Source organism: Chlamydotis macqueenii, chromosome Z (genome assembly GCF_036417535.1).
Source record: "Chlamydotis macqueenii isolate bChlMac1 chromosome Z, bChlMac1.mat, whole genome shotgun sequence".
Classification (NCBI taxonomy): domain Eukaryota; kingdom Metazoa; phylum Chordata; class Aves; order Otidiformes; family Otididae; genus Chlamydotis; species Chlamydotis macqueenii.
Genome location: NC_141593.1, coordinates 21463513 through 21478497, shown reverse-complemented (window position 1 = coordinate 21478497; position 14985 = coordinate 21463513). Strand labels below are relative to the sequence as shown.

The following is a 14985-nucleotide window of genomic DNA, read 5'->3' as shown; positions in this document are numbered from 1 at the left end:
TGGGATCAAGCTCGTCAGAGCTGGGACAAGCAAGAACGCCTCCCTTCTGCCTGCTGATTGGGTTTACTGTTAAGAAAGGCGCTAAGGTCTTCTGCTTTGTCAACACTAAGTTGCACTGTGTCACTGCAGATGTAGAATGTTAAGGCTTTTCAGAATTGCTGGTCTGGACACAGAGAAGTAAATGCTAAATTCAATTTCAGGTATGTTTGCCCTTTTCTAAATCTAGCCTCTAGTTATGAAAGACAGATCTATGAGGGGAGATATTAATACCTTGTCTCTTCAAGTCCCAACTGCCTATTAGAGCACAGTTCCAAAGACAAAGGTACAAAGGAAAAGTGAGTCTGTAGAGCCTAGCTATTTTGAGAACTCCAGCTTTAGTAAGTAACCCTGTTTTCTCCTCCATTATTGGCTTTCTGAATTCGCCTATTAGAACCTGAGGTATCTGAATTAAATGATTTATTTTTCAACTTGCAACTTAAATTGAGTAAACAGATTTTATTCTCAACAGCAGAATTCACCTTAACCCAGTTCCACAGAAAATGGTCTTAGCTTTTCAATGTCCCTTTCACTCATTTGAGATGCACATAGCTTACATAATTAGAGAAATTTTTGCAAAGGAATCTAGTGAGACAACATATGTGCATCTTATCGTCTTGAGAAAGGAGTAGGTTATGGCATACTTACTGCACTATTGTGCACTGGTTTGTCCATAAAGAGTATGCACACAAAACATTCACATCTGAGCTTACTTCCCAAAACATTCCCACGTAGACCAACTCCCATTAGCCAGAAAAGGGATCTGAGTCACCGGAACAGGTGCAGTATCTGATACACAGTAGTAAGTCTGGAGTCACTTCATGACTGAGAAACCAGTAAAGATATTCCAAATTAAGTGGAACAAAGAGTCAGAATTTGCCCCTATAATTTGACTTGCTCAAAGTCACAAGAAAAACATAAGCACTTAAGAAAGTTACAGTAAATGTTTACAGAAGCTGAAAGTAAATGTTGAGGGAAAACGAGACTGTATGTGATAAGAATGCTCAGTAATGAACTTGTTCCAGATCCTGAAAGCACTTCTTTGGAAGGAGACAAAGATCTCCCTGACTTTTCTCATTTTGGAGAGTCCCCATTAAGTCATCAGGACAACTTGCTGAGTAAGGTACTATTCAATGACCGTAAGAATTGTGGGATCTGGCCTGCCAGATTGGAACAACTTACTGGGGTGATTTTAGTATCTGCAAATGGGAAGTTTTATATTTCCAACAGTTTTCAGAAGCAGAGAATCTCAAAACTTTGTACTTACTTAACAGGATTTTTAAGGTCAGATTTTTAAGGTCTTAAAGGTTTTAAATATTTGCAATATTTTCGCAAAAAAAAAACCTGAATGAATTAGGGGGCATTATGCCATTGGTATTATCACATATAACAGTATTGATTCTTGCAGGGACTATTAACTGCTTTGTTTTCTGACATGTCATCACATTATTTTTAGTTTTTAATTATATTCTCATCAGGCCATGTTCTAGTTATCACAGTGCAACCTTTGTGAAGCACTTACCTTATTCTTAACTTCCATCTGGCTGTTGAAACAACGCTAACTGTAACGGAGGTGCCAATAATTCAGAACTCCAGGGATTAACATTAATATCACCCTCCCCGCCTCTGACACATAGGTTAGAGGAGGACAATGGCAGTGACTGTAACAACATCCAGGGAGGGCAGAGATGTCCATATGTGCCGCTTGACTGGTATCTAGCCTGGGCAGAGCACTAGTTTGTTACTGTATCTGCTGGCACTACCTTAGTTTTGATTCATGACTATAGAAGTTCTTCCCTGTTGAGCTAAGTGTTGCTACCTTTTGTCTCTGCTCAGCTATACTGCCTGCCAGCAGTGCTTTATATAACACCTTAACTTAAAGAGTTAACAGTCAACAGTTTCTACTACATCTGTCTTAATGCAGCTTTCATTAAGTTATAAGCCTGAAGTCTCCTTTTCTCTTAATTTGTAAAATGTTTTGGAGCAGGCTTTTTTTGTTTGCTTGTGTGCTTTAGAAAGCAAGTAATAGCTTTGAAGTGTCATAATTTAGGGAAAACTCAGACATTTTAATAAAAATTTGGCCATAATTAGGTGTAAATAGAATGTTTTAACACAACCTTAGGAACTGATCTAATATTAATTTTGTCTGAGAAATTACCCTCTATTGCTTATTGAAAACATCAGAAATCTACTATAGATTACAAGGAAAACAAAGTAGAAATTACCTAAAGCTACATACTTAAAGCAACACTATGTTAACATTTTTGTGCACTGCAATAAAGACAGGATGCAATCAGGATGTGATTTTTAGGTCCGCTTCCTTAACTTTTCTTGAACTCAGGGTAAGTTACATTAACAACTGTTTTATAAAAGTAACAGATACACCTCAGTGGCAAATAAGGAAACTATCTTGGAATTTTCCTAGTGAGAAGATTTAAAGTGACTTTGTCACAGGTAGGAAGGGACACCTAGAAAGAATGTAGTCCAACCATCCTGCTCAAAGCAGTGTCAGCTAGAGCACGTTCCTAAGGACCATCTCCAGTTTAGTTCTAAGTATCTCCAAGGATGGAGACTCCATAACCTCTTGGGGCACCTGTTCCGATATTCTACCAACCTAGCAGTAAAAAATGGTTTTTAAAAATGTTTAAATCAAATTTTCTGTATTACAGTTTGTGCCTGCTGTCCTATCACTGGATGCCACTAAGAAGAGTCTAGCTGTGTCTTCTTTACACTATCCCATCAGGTGTTTTTTATATACATTGATAAGACCCCCTTTCAAGTCTTCTCTTCTCTAAGCTAAACAATCCCAGGTCTGTCCTTTTACATCAGATGTTGCATGCTTTTCATCCTTTTCATGGCCATTGACTAGATCCGCTCTGGTATGTTTCCTTCTCTTTTCTACTACGGAGCCCAGAACTGGACATAGTACTCCAGAGATGGTCCCAACAGTTCTGAGTAGAAGGCAAGGATCAGCTCCCCCAACTTGCTGCCAACTCTTCCCAATGCAGCATAGGAGGCTGTGGGCCCTCTTTTCCACAAGGGCACAGTGCTGGCTCATGTTTGACTTGGTGTTCACCAGAACCCCCCAGTCCTTTTCTCCACAGCTGCTTTCCAGGTGGTTGGCCCCTAGCCTGTACTGGTGTATGGGTTTATTCCTCCTTAGATTCACGACTTTCCAACACCAGTCTGAACAACAGAGGACAACCACTTTCAAAGCGATGTTCAAACAGATGTATATTGCCACGCACCCCTGAGTTCTTCACACAGTTTCATTTCATGCAAAAAAAACCCAAAACACTGTCAACATATATATCAGACTGTCACAGAGACACTGCCAGTTCTGGTTTCAGTGCGCCAAGTGCACACAGAAGTACCTCTGTTATGGAAGCATATCAAGTGCTTGAGAACAGGAAAGGGACATTTACAAAAGTGTGTACACAGTTGTGCAGACCCGTATCTTAAAATACTGAGTTCTCTCTCCATTTACATCCCAGACTTAGTGTCCTCCACCTATAAAGCTGTCTCTCTATTTGATGACTTCTAAAATATCACCTGTCTTTATCATTCCATAAAGCAGACCCCCTTCCAAAACAGAGATTTACCCTTTTTTTTCCCCATCTTCCTGTTGTTACAGGATTTTTCCTTTCTTTTCCTTTGGAAAAAAAAAACATGCTGACCCATTTTCTTGATGCTTTACTTTCTCCAGTTTTGACCATGACATCTGATACTGTGAGGGTGTACAATGTAATTAATTTGAGATATTTAATTTCTGATAAGTTAATACAGCAGAAAATGTAATGAAAGGACCAAACCTTACTCACTTTCTTCAGAAGACAGTTCACTAAAAATCCATAAGAATTTTTAGTATGAGTGAGGTGAGCAGGAATTGACCTGAAGTCTTGGGAAAACGAACACTGAACAAAGAGTTTACTTTAACTTGCATTCCTGAAAGATCACAAACTAGAACTAGGATATTTCAATTTAAGTTCTTTTTATTGCTAATCTTTATCCCCTGAAAGGCATGACAGTGTTGGTAAACTCAGACATGCATCTGCTCTTTGGTAAAATTTCACCTGTTTCTACAAGAAAAATACAAATGAGAGCAAATGAAGATGCGGATGTAATAGCAATGAGGCCCTATTTAGCTGGGGATTGAATCTGAAGTTTGCTTTCTCAATAATATCTTTTCTTCTTACAATTTATTTGTAACATTTTTAAATACACCAGTGTAAAAATGTCATTATCCATTCTCACCAGCTTCTGCGTAAAAGACGTTCATATTTAGATAAACCCTGAAATCTTCACTGAGAACTTGTATTTGTCAGATACAAATTGTTCAGATGCAGGCTTTAGCTCAGAAACCCCCTGAACTACCGATTGCTGGGTAGTGGCAAGTATACTAGGGGAGGCATCACTCTACGCACAGCCTGTTTTTGACATGCACTTTCACAAAATCTCTGCTGCCAGCAGCTGCCAGATTTCAGCTAGACGAAGTGATATGGTCTAATCTAGTGCAGACTTCATAAGGTTTTATGCTTCCTTTCTACTTCCTTATCTTTTTCATCATCTCCTTTGTTTTTCTCTCAGTTTTTAAAATGTAAGTGTGGTTTCCACTTCCTCAATTTCCCTGGCTGAATCTCCTTTTCATGGCATATCAGTACATACCTTTTCTACAGCTACAATTGCAGTCTTCTCTTCTTGTTTGTATTACAACACTGTCCTACTCTGATGTCTATCTAATATTCCAGAACTGATACGCCCGTGATCAAAGTTTTCTCTGCCTCATGACTTCTATTCTGTTCAATTCCTGATGCATTATCTCCACCTTAGCATTTCTGTCCCCTCCCACAATTCACATATTTTCTTCCAGAACTGTCTGTCTTAGCACTAGTGGATCCGTTCCTGATTCTTTCCTTCCAAGTCTTTGCACCTTTCGTCCTCGTTACCTTCCCTAGTCTTGCAGAACAGGTGAGTTAAGACGGGAAACAGGTGCCTCTTCCAGCTGCCTGAACCAAGAGTGTGTTTAAGAGTCTCAAATCCTGATGTATTCAGGAAGCATAAAATGAAGCTGTCTGCTAATTTTCCAAGGAAGACATCAGCACAAGCAAGATTAATGAACTTAATACTGTCCTAGACAGTGATGCCACCTTCTTGAAAGAAACTTGAGAGTGCCCTGCAACAGCTCAGGTCTCTTAGAGACTAACTGATCATTACTTATGAACCTAACTAACAGAATGCTGATATGTAATGTAATTTTATAGTCTAGTAACATAATTAGCTTATCGCTATTATTCTCTCTGGGTGGGAAAGCAATAGGCTTTATTTAACAAGCTTTGGAAGACAGAATTGGTTGTGTTACTCAGAAGTCCACCCAGTGCAGTGCTGTGCATTCTGGACCAAAGCAGTGAACTAAATGAGCCTTTGTCCCATCTGATGACTACCAGTGACTTCTGAGCAATACACTACCATCCTGACTATTTAATACTGAGGATGATTTAATACATTCCTGCTGTCACCAACTGGTTTTTTTCCTGATAGTCTTTCCTCCTACCAAATTAGCTTCCCGTTCCAGACCCTATGCCATATGCACTACATCACCTTTCCTGATGAATTAAGGACTGAACCTCTCAGACTTTTTATTACTCCTCTTCTTCTCTCCCTTTTCTACACTGAATCCTTGCTGCACCTTCATCTCCCATCTTTCCTCACAGATACACCAAACAAGTTAAGCTGGCTCATATGGCTTTTCCTCAGCTGTAAGAGAGTGGAGATGGAAGTACATCTTGTAAAATGTCCGTCAAACCAAACAAGTAATTTTCAGAGGGTTTCTAACACCTATCAGTTGTTATGGATATCACATTATTATCACAGTTATTTAAAACAGTTTTAGATTAGCTAAATGTCAATCTCGCAGCAACTGCACAACCTTCAGGACATCTTTGTGTATATGACAGACTCCCAGCTGTGAAATGATTACTTAAAAAAAATCCATACTTCTAAAATGAGCATGTATCAATGGTTTTCTTTATGGGAAAAAAAAAACATTTAAAAAATCCAAGTTATGTTCCACTATTCTGTATTATTTCAGTTTGTATTAATCTCTCTTTTGAGTCTGAAAGTGCACAAGATCAATTTCACTACTGTTTGCTTCCACATTTTCAGTGCTACTGTGTCGAGGTAGTGTACACCCATTAAAAAGAACTGTATTTCTTGGCTGGTTGGTTGTTTTGTTTAAAATTCTCACAGACTTCAGTAACTTAAAGGCACGTATTTTCTATGAGGAACAATCAGAGGTTACAATATCAAGTTAAGAGTCTTCCCACAAAATCACATCTGAAAATACTGACAGTTCTACTAAAATGATCAACCAGTGTTTTCTTCTGTTTAGTGTGTCAGTGTGGTCTTCTCTTGTATACGAAACCTAAGATAGAGTTCTCATATATATTGAAGTGATTAAAGAAACTTCAGTAGGGAAAAGGCAGAGCTGCAAAAAAAAAAGGTTTTTTCCAGTGGTACACAACGGTTCATGCTGGACAAGGCAGGTGCAGAAAGTTCTGACAAAGTGTAGTCAGAGAGACACGACTCAGGAGGTACACAGATCACAGAATGGTTTGGATTGGAAGCGACCTTTAAAGGTCATCTAGTCCAAGCCCCAACATGGTTAATACAAACACCCCGGTCACCCTATTGAGAAGAACCCACAAATAATTAGACTTTGTGCAAGCAGCATGAATTCCCATTTTATAAGAGACAGGTATTTATCCTGGTTTATCTTGTACTGAGGCACAGTCTCAAGTATAGGGTGATACATTCTGTCACCATGGAAAGGAATGTACATATCTTAGTATCAAAGAATAAAATAAAACATGTGCTGGCAAAACTTCAATCCTCATTTCAGCACAAATAAGGATTTAAAAACATGCAGAATGTAAATGAAAGTTTACACAACAGTATTTATATTGCCCCCCCAACAAAATTTTAATCTAATTATTTTTTCATCTGATTTTGTTATGTCTTTCAGCTGAGCTGAGCTAGCTGTCTCTAACTGCTGAAGCAGGTATACCGAATGAAGGTCTTAGGCAGAAAGCTATGGCTATTTCATTCTTGAAAGGCAAGGCTTCTCCCTTGATCTTTTCACGTTGTCTAGTGATATGGAGTAAAATCCTGTTCATCTTACATAAAAGCATCCAACAAAATCAGTAGGATATTATCGTACTAAGGGGACTGGGATTTGACCCAAAATTGCACTATCATAAGGATATGAGCATTCTGTACAATTTGTGGTCATACATCTCTATCCCTAAAGCAGAAACACAAGTTAATGCTTGTGCTGAAAGTTTCAGTAATGTAGTATTTAGCAAAGATGTGCACATCAGTACAGCTTTAATTAAACATAAGTAGACTCCTACCCAGAAATTGCTGCTAGTTTTTGATGAGCCTGATAGGCCATCTCACATCCTCGGGTTCGAGTTTTGTGCATTTCCGCATGCAGAGATGGACAGGTGACTGAGACATCCCCAATGGAAATTACCAGCTCCCGATACAGAGCCACCTGGGTATTGAAATCCTGGACAAGCTGAAAAACAAAGAGGATTTACTTACATGAGACGTTTAACTACAGTGATAAAAACAATCAAATTTTTAAAAAATGTGCCAAATCGAGGGCTTGTTCCTGTTGCTCCCAATTTCATGGCATACAGGATCAAGTGCCCAAGCAAATGACTAGGACCACCATGGCAGCTGCCTCTTCTGTGAACCGTAAATGTTCATTTGCAGGAAAGTAGTGTTTCTGCTTTTAATCTCTGAAAGTGTTTGAATTATTAGTCTTAAATATTAAGCAGACAAAAACCCAGCTGTTTTACTAGTAGCATGAGGTTATTTTTTGCTATCATAAAAGACAAAAATATCTCCAGAAATGATTGCCTTTGCTCCTCCTGCTTCCTGCTTAACAGCACATTTGGGGACTGGAATGTAGCATTTGCTTTTACACTGGTGACTTTGATAATTTATTTTGTAATGACTTCTGTTCTGTCACCAGATTTCAGACTTAAAATTGATCTGAAGTTATTGGCTGAGAAGATGTACCAGATAGGGCACTTCCCAGTTAGGATTCTAGAAAGCACTTTTTCCAATGTGTGGTGGGGAAAAACAGACACAGTAATAAACACTTCAACCTTCACCGAAATCTAATATCCACATGCTATTGGATAAATGGATAACTTTTACAGTGATGGAAAGATCATTATTGTTTAGCTCCACTGATCACATACGTGGGATTATATTTTAAGGAAACGGAACATTTGCTGTCTCCTGAAAGAAAGCACATCAGATCATTTGCTCCATATGGTGGCGGGGGTGGAAGGCAGGGAGCAATAGAACAGAATATTTATTTATGTATGTTTTGCTAATTTGACCTCAATTTCCAAACTACATAAAAACAGACACGAGTAACTGCTCATAATTCTGCAGCCATCATTACCACCAGAAGTTGAACTCATCCCTTCATACAAAATATCAGATCTACCAAATTTTGGAGTCAAGCCCTCAAATCCTCACAATCAGAAAAGAAATGAGTCACTTCTCCTGCAGTATTACATTCTGACTCTTCATGCATCCCACTGTAATTACTCCGTATAACTGAGAACTAGCATCAGGACTCGGTTTTTGGCCATACTTTCTTAAATTTCATTGTCAGAGTAGCAAATATGTTTCTTTCCTTCTGGAGCAGCAAAACAAACCCAGTGCGTCTCAGTACATCTGCACTCTCCCACCCCCAAACCCCAGACAAAACGAAAACCAAACACCAAACAAAGCCCCAGGCACAATACTTGCTAAACCCAGCCTCAGCCCTCTCATTCTGTAGCTTAAGACAATGCATGAAAGCAATGGAGAGAAAAAAATTTCTACTATGTTGTGTCATAGCGTAATTATTCTGCATTAAGAAAATAAGCATCTCATCCTGCAACTGGTAACTGGTTGCGCCAGACACATCTTGCCAGCTCTCACCTGACGTCCCCTGTCTAAACAGAGGACACATTCAGCCACCTCAGCATTGCCAAGGAAAACAAAACCACACTGACCTCGCAGCACGGAGACAGAGAACAAGAAAAAAAAAAAAACCACTGGGTTTATCTCCTGAATCTTACTGCATCTTGACAACCCATCTGTAAATCATATTTTATTTCTAATCAGTGAATTCCACAAAGCCAGCACTTCTGTTTAACTAACAACACTGTGCTGTCGGGAGTGAGAAAAAAGGCAGGATTCAGTAGGATCCACTTGTTGGATATATTTATAGAGCCACTGTGGCAGCTTTTTTTCCCTCAGTGCACTGGGAGTTGCTCCCGCTTTTGAAGTATCAGAGTGGATATCTGCCAGCACAATTTGCAGTATTAGAGGAAAAAAACCTGCCAGAATCCAGCAGAGCAGAAGTAGCAGGTACATTTTGAATGCTACCAGACAGAGCTTTAGCGAGATCCAGATTTTTCAAGTAGAGTACCAGCAACTTCATTTGTTTTCTATTTCTGTCTTTGGTTAGAGGAGCAGTTTTGGGGCCCAATGTCCAGCTGACTGTAGCTCCAGGAGCCAGACGAGGGGAGTGGGGGTGTATGGCACTGGTTTGGAGGGAAGTGCCAGGATCCAAGCATTTTGAACATGAATGGAGAAAAATGTCAGATCATAACGTGACAGTCCAAAAATAAACACGGGTGCAGGTGCCTGATGTGAGGTTTTACAATCGCAACTAGCCGCTCTGGGGAGACTGGAAACAGGCAGCACATATGTCAGCGACAGGATTTCAGGGCCTCAAATTCAGAAGGGTTTTGGAGCAAGAGCGTGGTTGCCGCACAAGGCAGCAAGCAGAGAGCGCAGCGATGCAGCGGAGACAACTATTTACCTCTGTCGGCCCCAGCGAGCGCAAGTCTGGGGACAGATGTGGCCGGATCTAGCAAAAAAGCAACTCGGGCTCCTCGGCGGTGGCGTGTGCCGGGGCAAGAGCTCCGCTCCCCGCGGGACGCCCCGACCGTCCCGCAGCACCCCGCCGGCTCCCCGCACCTCTCCTTTTCCCTCCCCTCTCCCGCCTTTTGGACCGCCGCGAGTTAGGCTGCGGGGCAGCACCCCCGGCGGGGGCCGCAGTTTTAAAAATAGTGCAACCGCACGTGATGGGAATCGGCAAGCCGGCGGCAGGAGCGGCGCTGCCGCCAGCGAGGAGACCACTCGGTCAAAAAGACAAAAGAAAAAAAAAAAAGGCAGGGAAGCCCACTCGTGGTACCCACCATCTTGCAGTCATCCAGGGCTCTCTGGGTCTGCTGGGCGCTCTCCGAGCCGCTGCCCCGGCGTTCACTGTCGCGGCCGTGCGGCGAGGTCTTGCTGCCCTGGAAGATGGAGGCGGCGGAGCGGGGGCGCTTCCTGCGCCCGCTCGGTGCAGAGCTCATGCACACGCATCCGCCGCGCGGAGCCGCCCGCCGCGCGGGGCCCCGCCGGCGCGGGCAGCGCCTTCCCCTCGCCGCCCCCGCCGCCGCCCCGAGGAGGGGTGCGGGCCCCGCGTCGCTGGTCGCCTCGGCCCGGACGGGACCGCGCCGCTCAGGGCAGCGAGGGCGGCTGCTGCGGGCGAGAGCCTGGCGCCGGCGGGAGAGCCCGAGGTGTGCCCTGCAGCATCGCCTCCGCTACCGCGAGGAGAGGCGGAGGGGCTGGCGCCTGCCCTCCTTCAGCAGCAAGTCAGTCCCTGCGGAACCGCCCCGCCGGCGGCATGCTCTGCCGGCCTCCTCCCCGCAGCCGGCGTGGGGGTGCGAACGCGGCCGTGCCCGCCGGAGAAGCGCTCCCATCCACCGGCCGCCAACACCTGCCCGCCGCTCCCTCCGCGCTTCTACTCCCTGCCCCGCCGGCAGCCACTCGGAGGGACCAGTGGGGCCGCGGGGCGCCGCGGGATAACGCCGACAGCAGCGCACCGCCCCCACAGGGCGGGAGCGCCAGCGGCAGCCGCCCCCCGGGGCCTCACCGCCCCCCTCCAAGGGCCTCACCCCCCTCCCCCTCTCCCCGGACTCGACAGCGGCGGTGCGTCGCTCGCCCGGGCGCTCGCTGCGGGGGGGGGGGTGCTCAGCGCCGGGGCTCGGGACCCTCCCGGTGCGCGCCCCCGGGGGTGGCCGGGCAGCGCTCCTAGGGGCCTGGCGCATGGCCCGCCCGGCTTTCGCCGAAGTTGGTACTCATCTTTCAGAAGCTTACTTAGAAAATATTTTTGTGTTTAACAAAAACCTGGTTCTCTCTCAAATCTGTTTTCTTTCCCTAAAAAACCATCGTTGGGGGCGGAGGGGGGCTCTAAGAAAAACATTTGGCGAGTGTGATGGAACCGCACTGTATGTTGTATTTGTTCGTTGTAGAAAAGATTAAACAATAACCAAACAGAGAAACTGTTCCCTCTGTGCTCCACCACGACAGTGCGGTCGCAGGTCAGCAGGCTGATGCCCAGCGTACCCCCGGGCCTTGGGCACCATCCCCTCCAGTGCAGATGGCTGCGGGCTGGCCTGCGCTGTGGTGTCTGCAGCCACTGTCCCCGGGGCCCCTTGGGGACTGCACCGCCCTGGGGCGAGCTGCGGCCTGGGCCAGCCTCAGCTCCAGGGCTCGTCCTGTCCCTCTCTGTAGCCAGGTAGCTGTGGCTGTTTAGCTCACTTCTCATCTCATTTTCTTTCTTCTGGACATGAAATAAAAGGTTTTTATGTTTGAGTAATGTTCTTGATACCAAGGGAACGCCGAATGTACCACATGCAGAAACCCAGTGTTGCCAAGGGGCTTGAGTATGCCAGCGACGGCATGCTGGCAGGTTGAGGGCCTGTTGTCAGGCTGTGCTGAGCATCGCTGTAACACAGACACCCTGGTATCTACCTGAGTCTGGACATTGCCTATCAGTCTGCTTCAAAAATCTTCTTAGATGTTTCCTGCTGTTTTCTTGGAAATTGAAGCTACTGGATGTGTGTTAGTGTTGATGGGTTTGCAGCTCTTCCAAACAGTCACACTTTAGGTAAAACTAAAATGACCCTGTAATGATAATGTTACTGTTGTAAACATACTGCTAGATCTTTATAATCCAAAGCAGCAAGGACTTGCAGTTTGCAAGTGCTGTTTTAAGGACACATTTTTTTTTTTTCCATAGTAAACTTAATTCTATTACTCATAGGAAATAAATGCTTGAATTTGAGGCTGCATGAACACAAGCTTTGAGCCAGGACATCATATTTCTTCCATATACAGACAAACCATTACCTAATGACAAGGAAAATGCTTTAATACTGGCAAAAAGCAAAATGGACATATCTTCTCCTCACATCTTTACAGAACAAAACATATATATTTGTAAAGGGAAATTAAAACATAGTACTATGCCACATTAATGTTAGTGTTTTAATGGTTGCTCATGCATCATTTTAGTCGTATGTTCTAGTCTTATTCTAGTCTGTTTCTAGTCTTATTAGGAGCTACTGTAATAGCAATAATGAAATAGTACTAATACTAATACTAAAACCAACAGCAATAAATCTACCAAAGAGTGCAGCACATTTGCCTGTACATCAGCTATCTTGGCTGAAGTTCTGGTCCCTTGAAGTCAATGCCAGAAGCACCACTGACTTTTTTAAAAAGTTAGAATTTAGTTCCTGGTGATATATCTGTCCTGTATAAAGCTGAGTCACAGCTGAGTTTTGCCCTCCAGCCAACATCCGGAATGGTTTTGAGTCCCAGTGACCTACGGCGTGTTCACTCCTGATTGTAGCTTCAGTATGTCCACATTTGGAAGTGGATCTGGTGATTCTTTCTGTAATTTCTAAGACCACATGTTTTCATAATTCTTCCAGCTGACCTCTAAAATCACCATGGAACATGATGAATTTGATGGGACTCCAAGGTTATGCGGGAGAAGCAGGAGTGACGGGGAAAAGGTCAGTCAGGGATGCATAAGAAAAATGATTTTTGTAGGCATCCCAGTTCTCAGGCTGGAGGGAAGAGCCCCAGGCTAAGCCACCAAATGCTGTTAGCAGGGCAGGCAACGGGAGCAGTAAGACTCAGTTTGAAAATACATACAACCAGGAAACAAAATGTTCTCTTGAGAAAACACAGCTATATATGCTGCAATGCTTTCCTGAAAAGAGAGAGACAAGATTCTTTCCTCTTGTCTGAACTAGAGCTCCTGTCACAAATGGCCTTATTCCAGCTGTGTCTCCTGATGTTTAATGGATTGAAACAACCAGGGTCTTGCTGCTCCCTCCCGCAGCATCCTCTCAAGACCATGAGTAGGTGACCTTGAAATAAGTTCAGAGAGTACTTGGCCTGTTACATAGTCAAATTCTTTATCAGCGCCACAGCTCATAATAAAATAAAAATGTAGGCTTTGCTATACCTAGCCTATATTGTAATTCTGAAAAAGAAAAAGAGATAACTTTTTACTTGGGAGTCTCTCTTGTTCCATTTTGTTGTAATCTTTGTCTAATCCATTTTTTCCTCTGGTTGTTGGCTTCTGGTAATATTTCCCAAGGGTGACTAGAATGTAATGGACTAGATAAGTTATGAAAGAGACGCTGATTAGCTGAGAGATGTGAGGAGATGTCTTTGGAGGAAAAAAAAAAAAAAAAGTGAAAAAGATGTAAAGGAATAGAGAAGGCAAAAAAGGCCATTTCTGCAGAAAGAGATACAGAGAGAGAAGAGGAACCAAGAAACAGATATGAAAGAAAATAAAGGAAAGTAATTCTGCTTGATCTCATAAGGACAGAAAAATGAAATATAAATTTTAAAGTTAGATTGAAAACTAAAACTTACGAGTAACTTTTCACATTTCTTTAAAATATTTTTTTTTAAAGAAAGTGAACTGACTGTCCTTCTAAGTAAATATGGTACCTTTTAAACAGAGCACAAATTTATTCCCTGGAAATGCAGGGTCAGATCAGTGCCTGGAGGTAAAGTACTCGATTTTTGTTATCAGGCTTCCGATGGAGTAAAACTGTTTAACCCTTATAAATAACAATGTAATAACGCATTTGAGAATCACAGCTTCAATGGACATTTCTTTTTTATTAATAATTTCCTACAGGCTGGGAAGTTAGGGAAAGGAGTGCCAAAGGAAGCACTATTCTGACCTGATTCCATAAATAAGTCTGTTATGTATCGAAGGTATTAGCCTTCCTGAGCTCAGAGATCCTCCAGCGGTGGCAGCTGCCTGCACCCCTTCTCCTCAGCCACAAGTCAAACCATTTTGCTGCAAAGATTGCACGCTAGTGTATTTTTAGGGCCTATTACTCTAAAACCAAGATATAGAATAATATTATACTTAGTCTCTTTAGAAGTCAATACAGCATTTTTGACCCCAAATACAGTAATTGAGTCTTTTTTTAGATGTCTAAAAATAATTTATGTAGATACCCCTCAAAGCAGAGACATCCCTGTCCCGTGAAATGTATAGCAACAGTTCCACAAAGACTAGAAATACATTAGATGAGCTTGTAAAGAAAATAGGAACATTTTTCTTAGTTCTGTTGTGTTAGTCTCAACAATTTCCAGGTTTACTTAGGAAACTGATGTCCATGCAGTGTATTAGCAGTGGACATGCTGAGGAAGAGGCTTATTTTGCTGGCAGTCACTGGAAATTAAAAAAAAAAAAAAAAAAAAAGCAGTCATTAGTGAGTCTGTCTGTAGCTGTCAGTCCAGTGTAGGCATGTTGCTCCTGGTTATGAATGCATGAAACAACATGCTTAAGTTAGCAAAAATGTCAAAGCGGCTTAGTCTGCTTTACTCGCCTTCTCTGAAGGCGTTGCAAAAGACTGTTTGTGACACTTAAGTCATGCCTGAGGATGCTAGAGATGACAGCAGTGAAATTTTTGGCACTTAAGAACTATTGTATTCCTTAAAACAGAGAATGAAAGAAATTCTAAATTAGGTAATCCAGGATATGTTCCCACCCTCTCTACTTCT

At 42.8% G+C, this 14985-nt stretch overlaps 1 protein-coding gene across 1 annotated transcript in view; it reads right to left on the bottom strand.

Moving 5' to 3' along the window:
- Positions 1-10919, bottom strand: part of RGS7BP (regulator of G protein signaling 7 binding protein) — a 40586-nt gene extending 29667 nt beyond the window's left edge. Inside the window, exons 1-2 of the mRNA XM_086770640.1 lie at positions 10311-10919; positions 7446-7612 (exon numbers count right to left, since the gene is read on the bottom strand). Coding sequence (XP_086626766.1) covers positions 7446-7612; positions 10311-10469 — 326 coding nt within the window. The 5' untranslated portion in view covers positions 10470-10919. The remainder of the gene's footprint in view (positions 1-7445; positions 7613-10310) is intronic.
- Positions 10920-14985: the final 4066 nt, after the last annotated feature.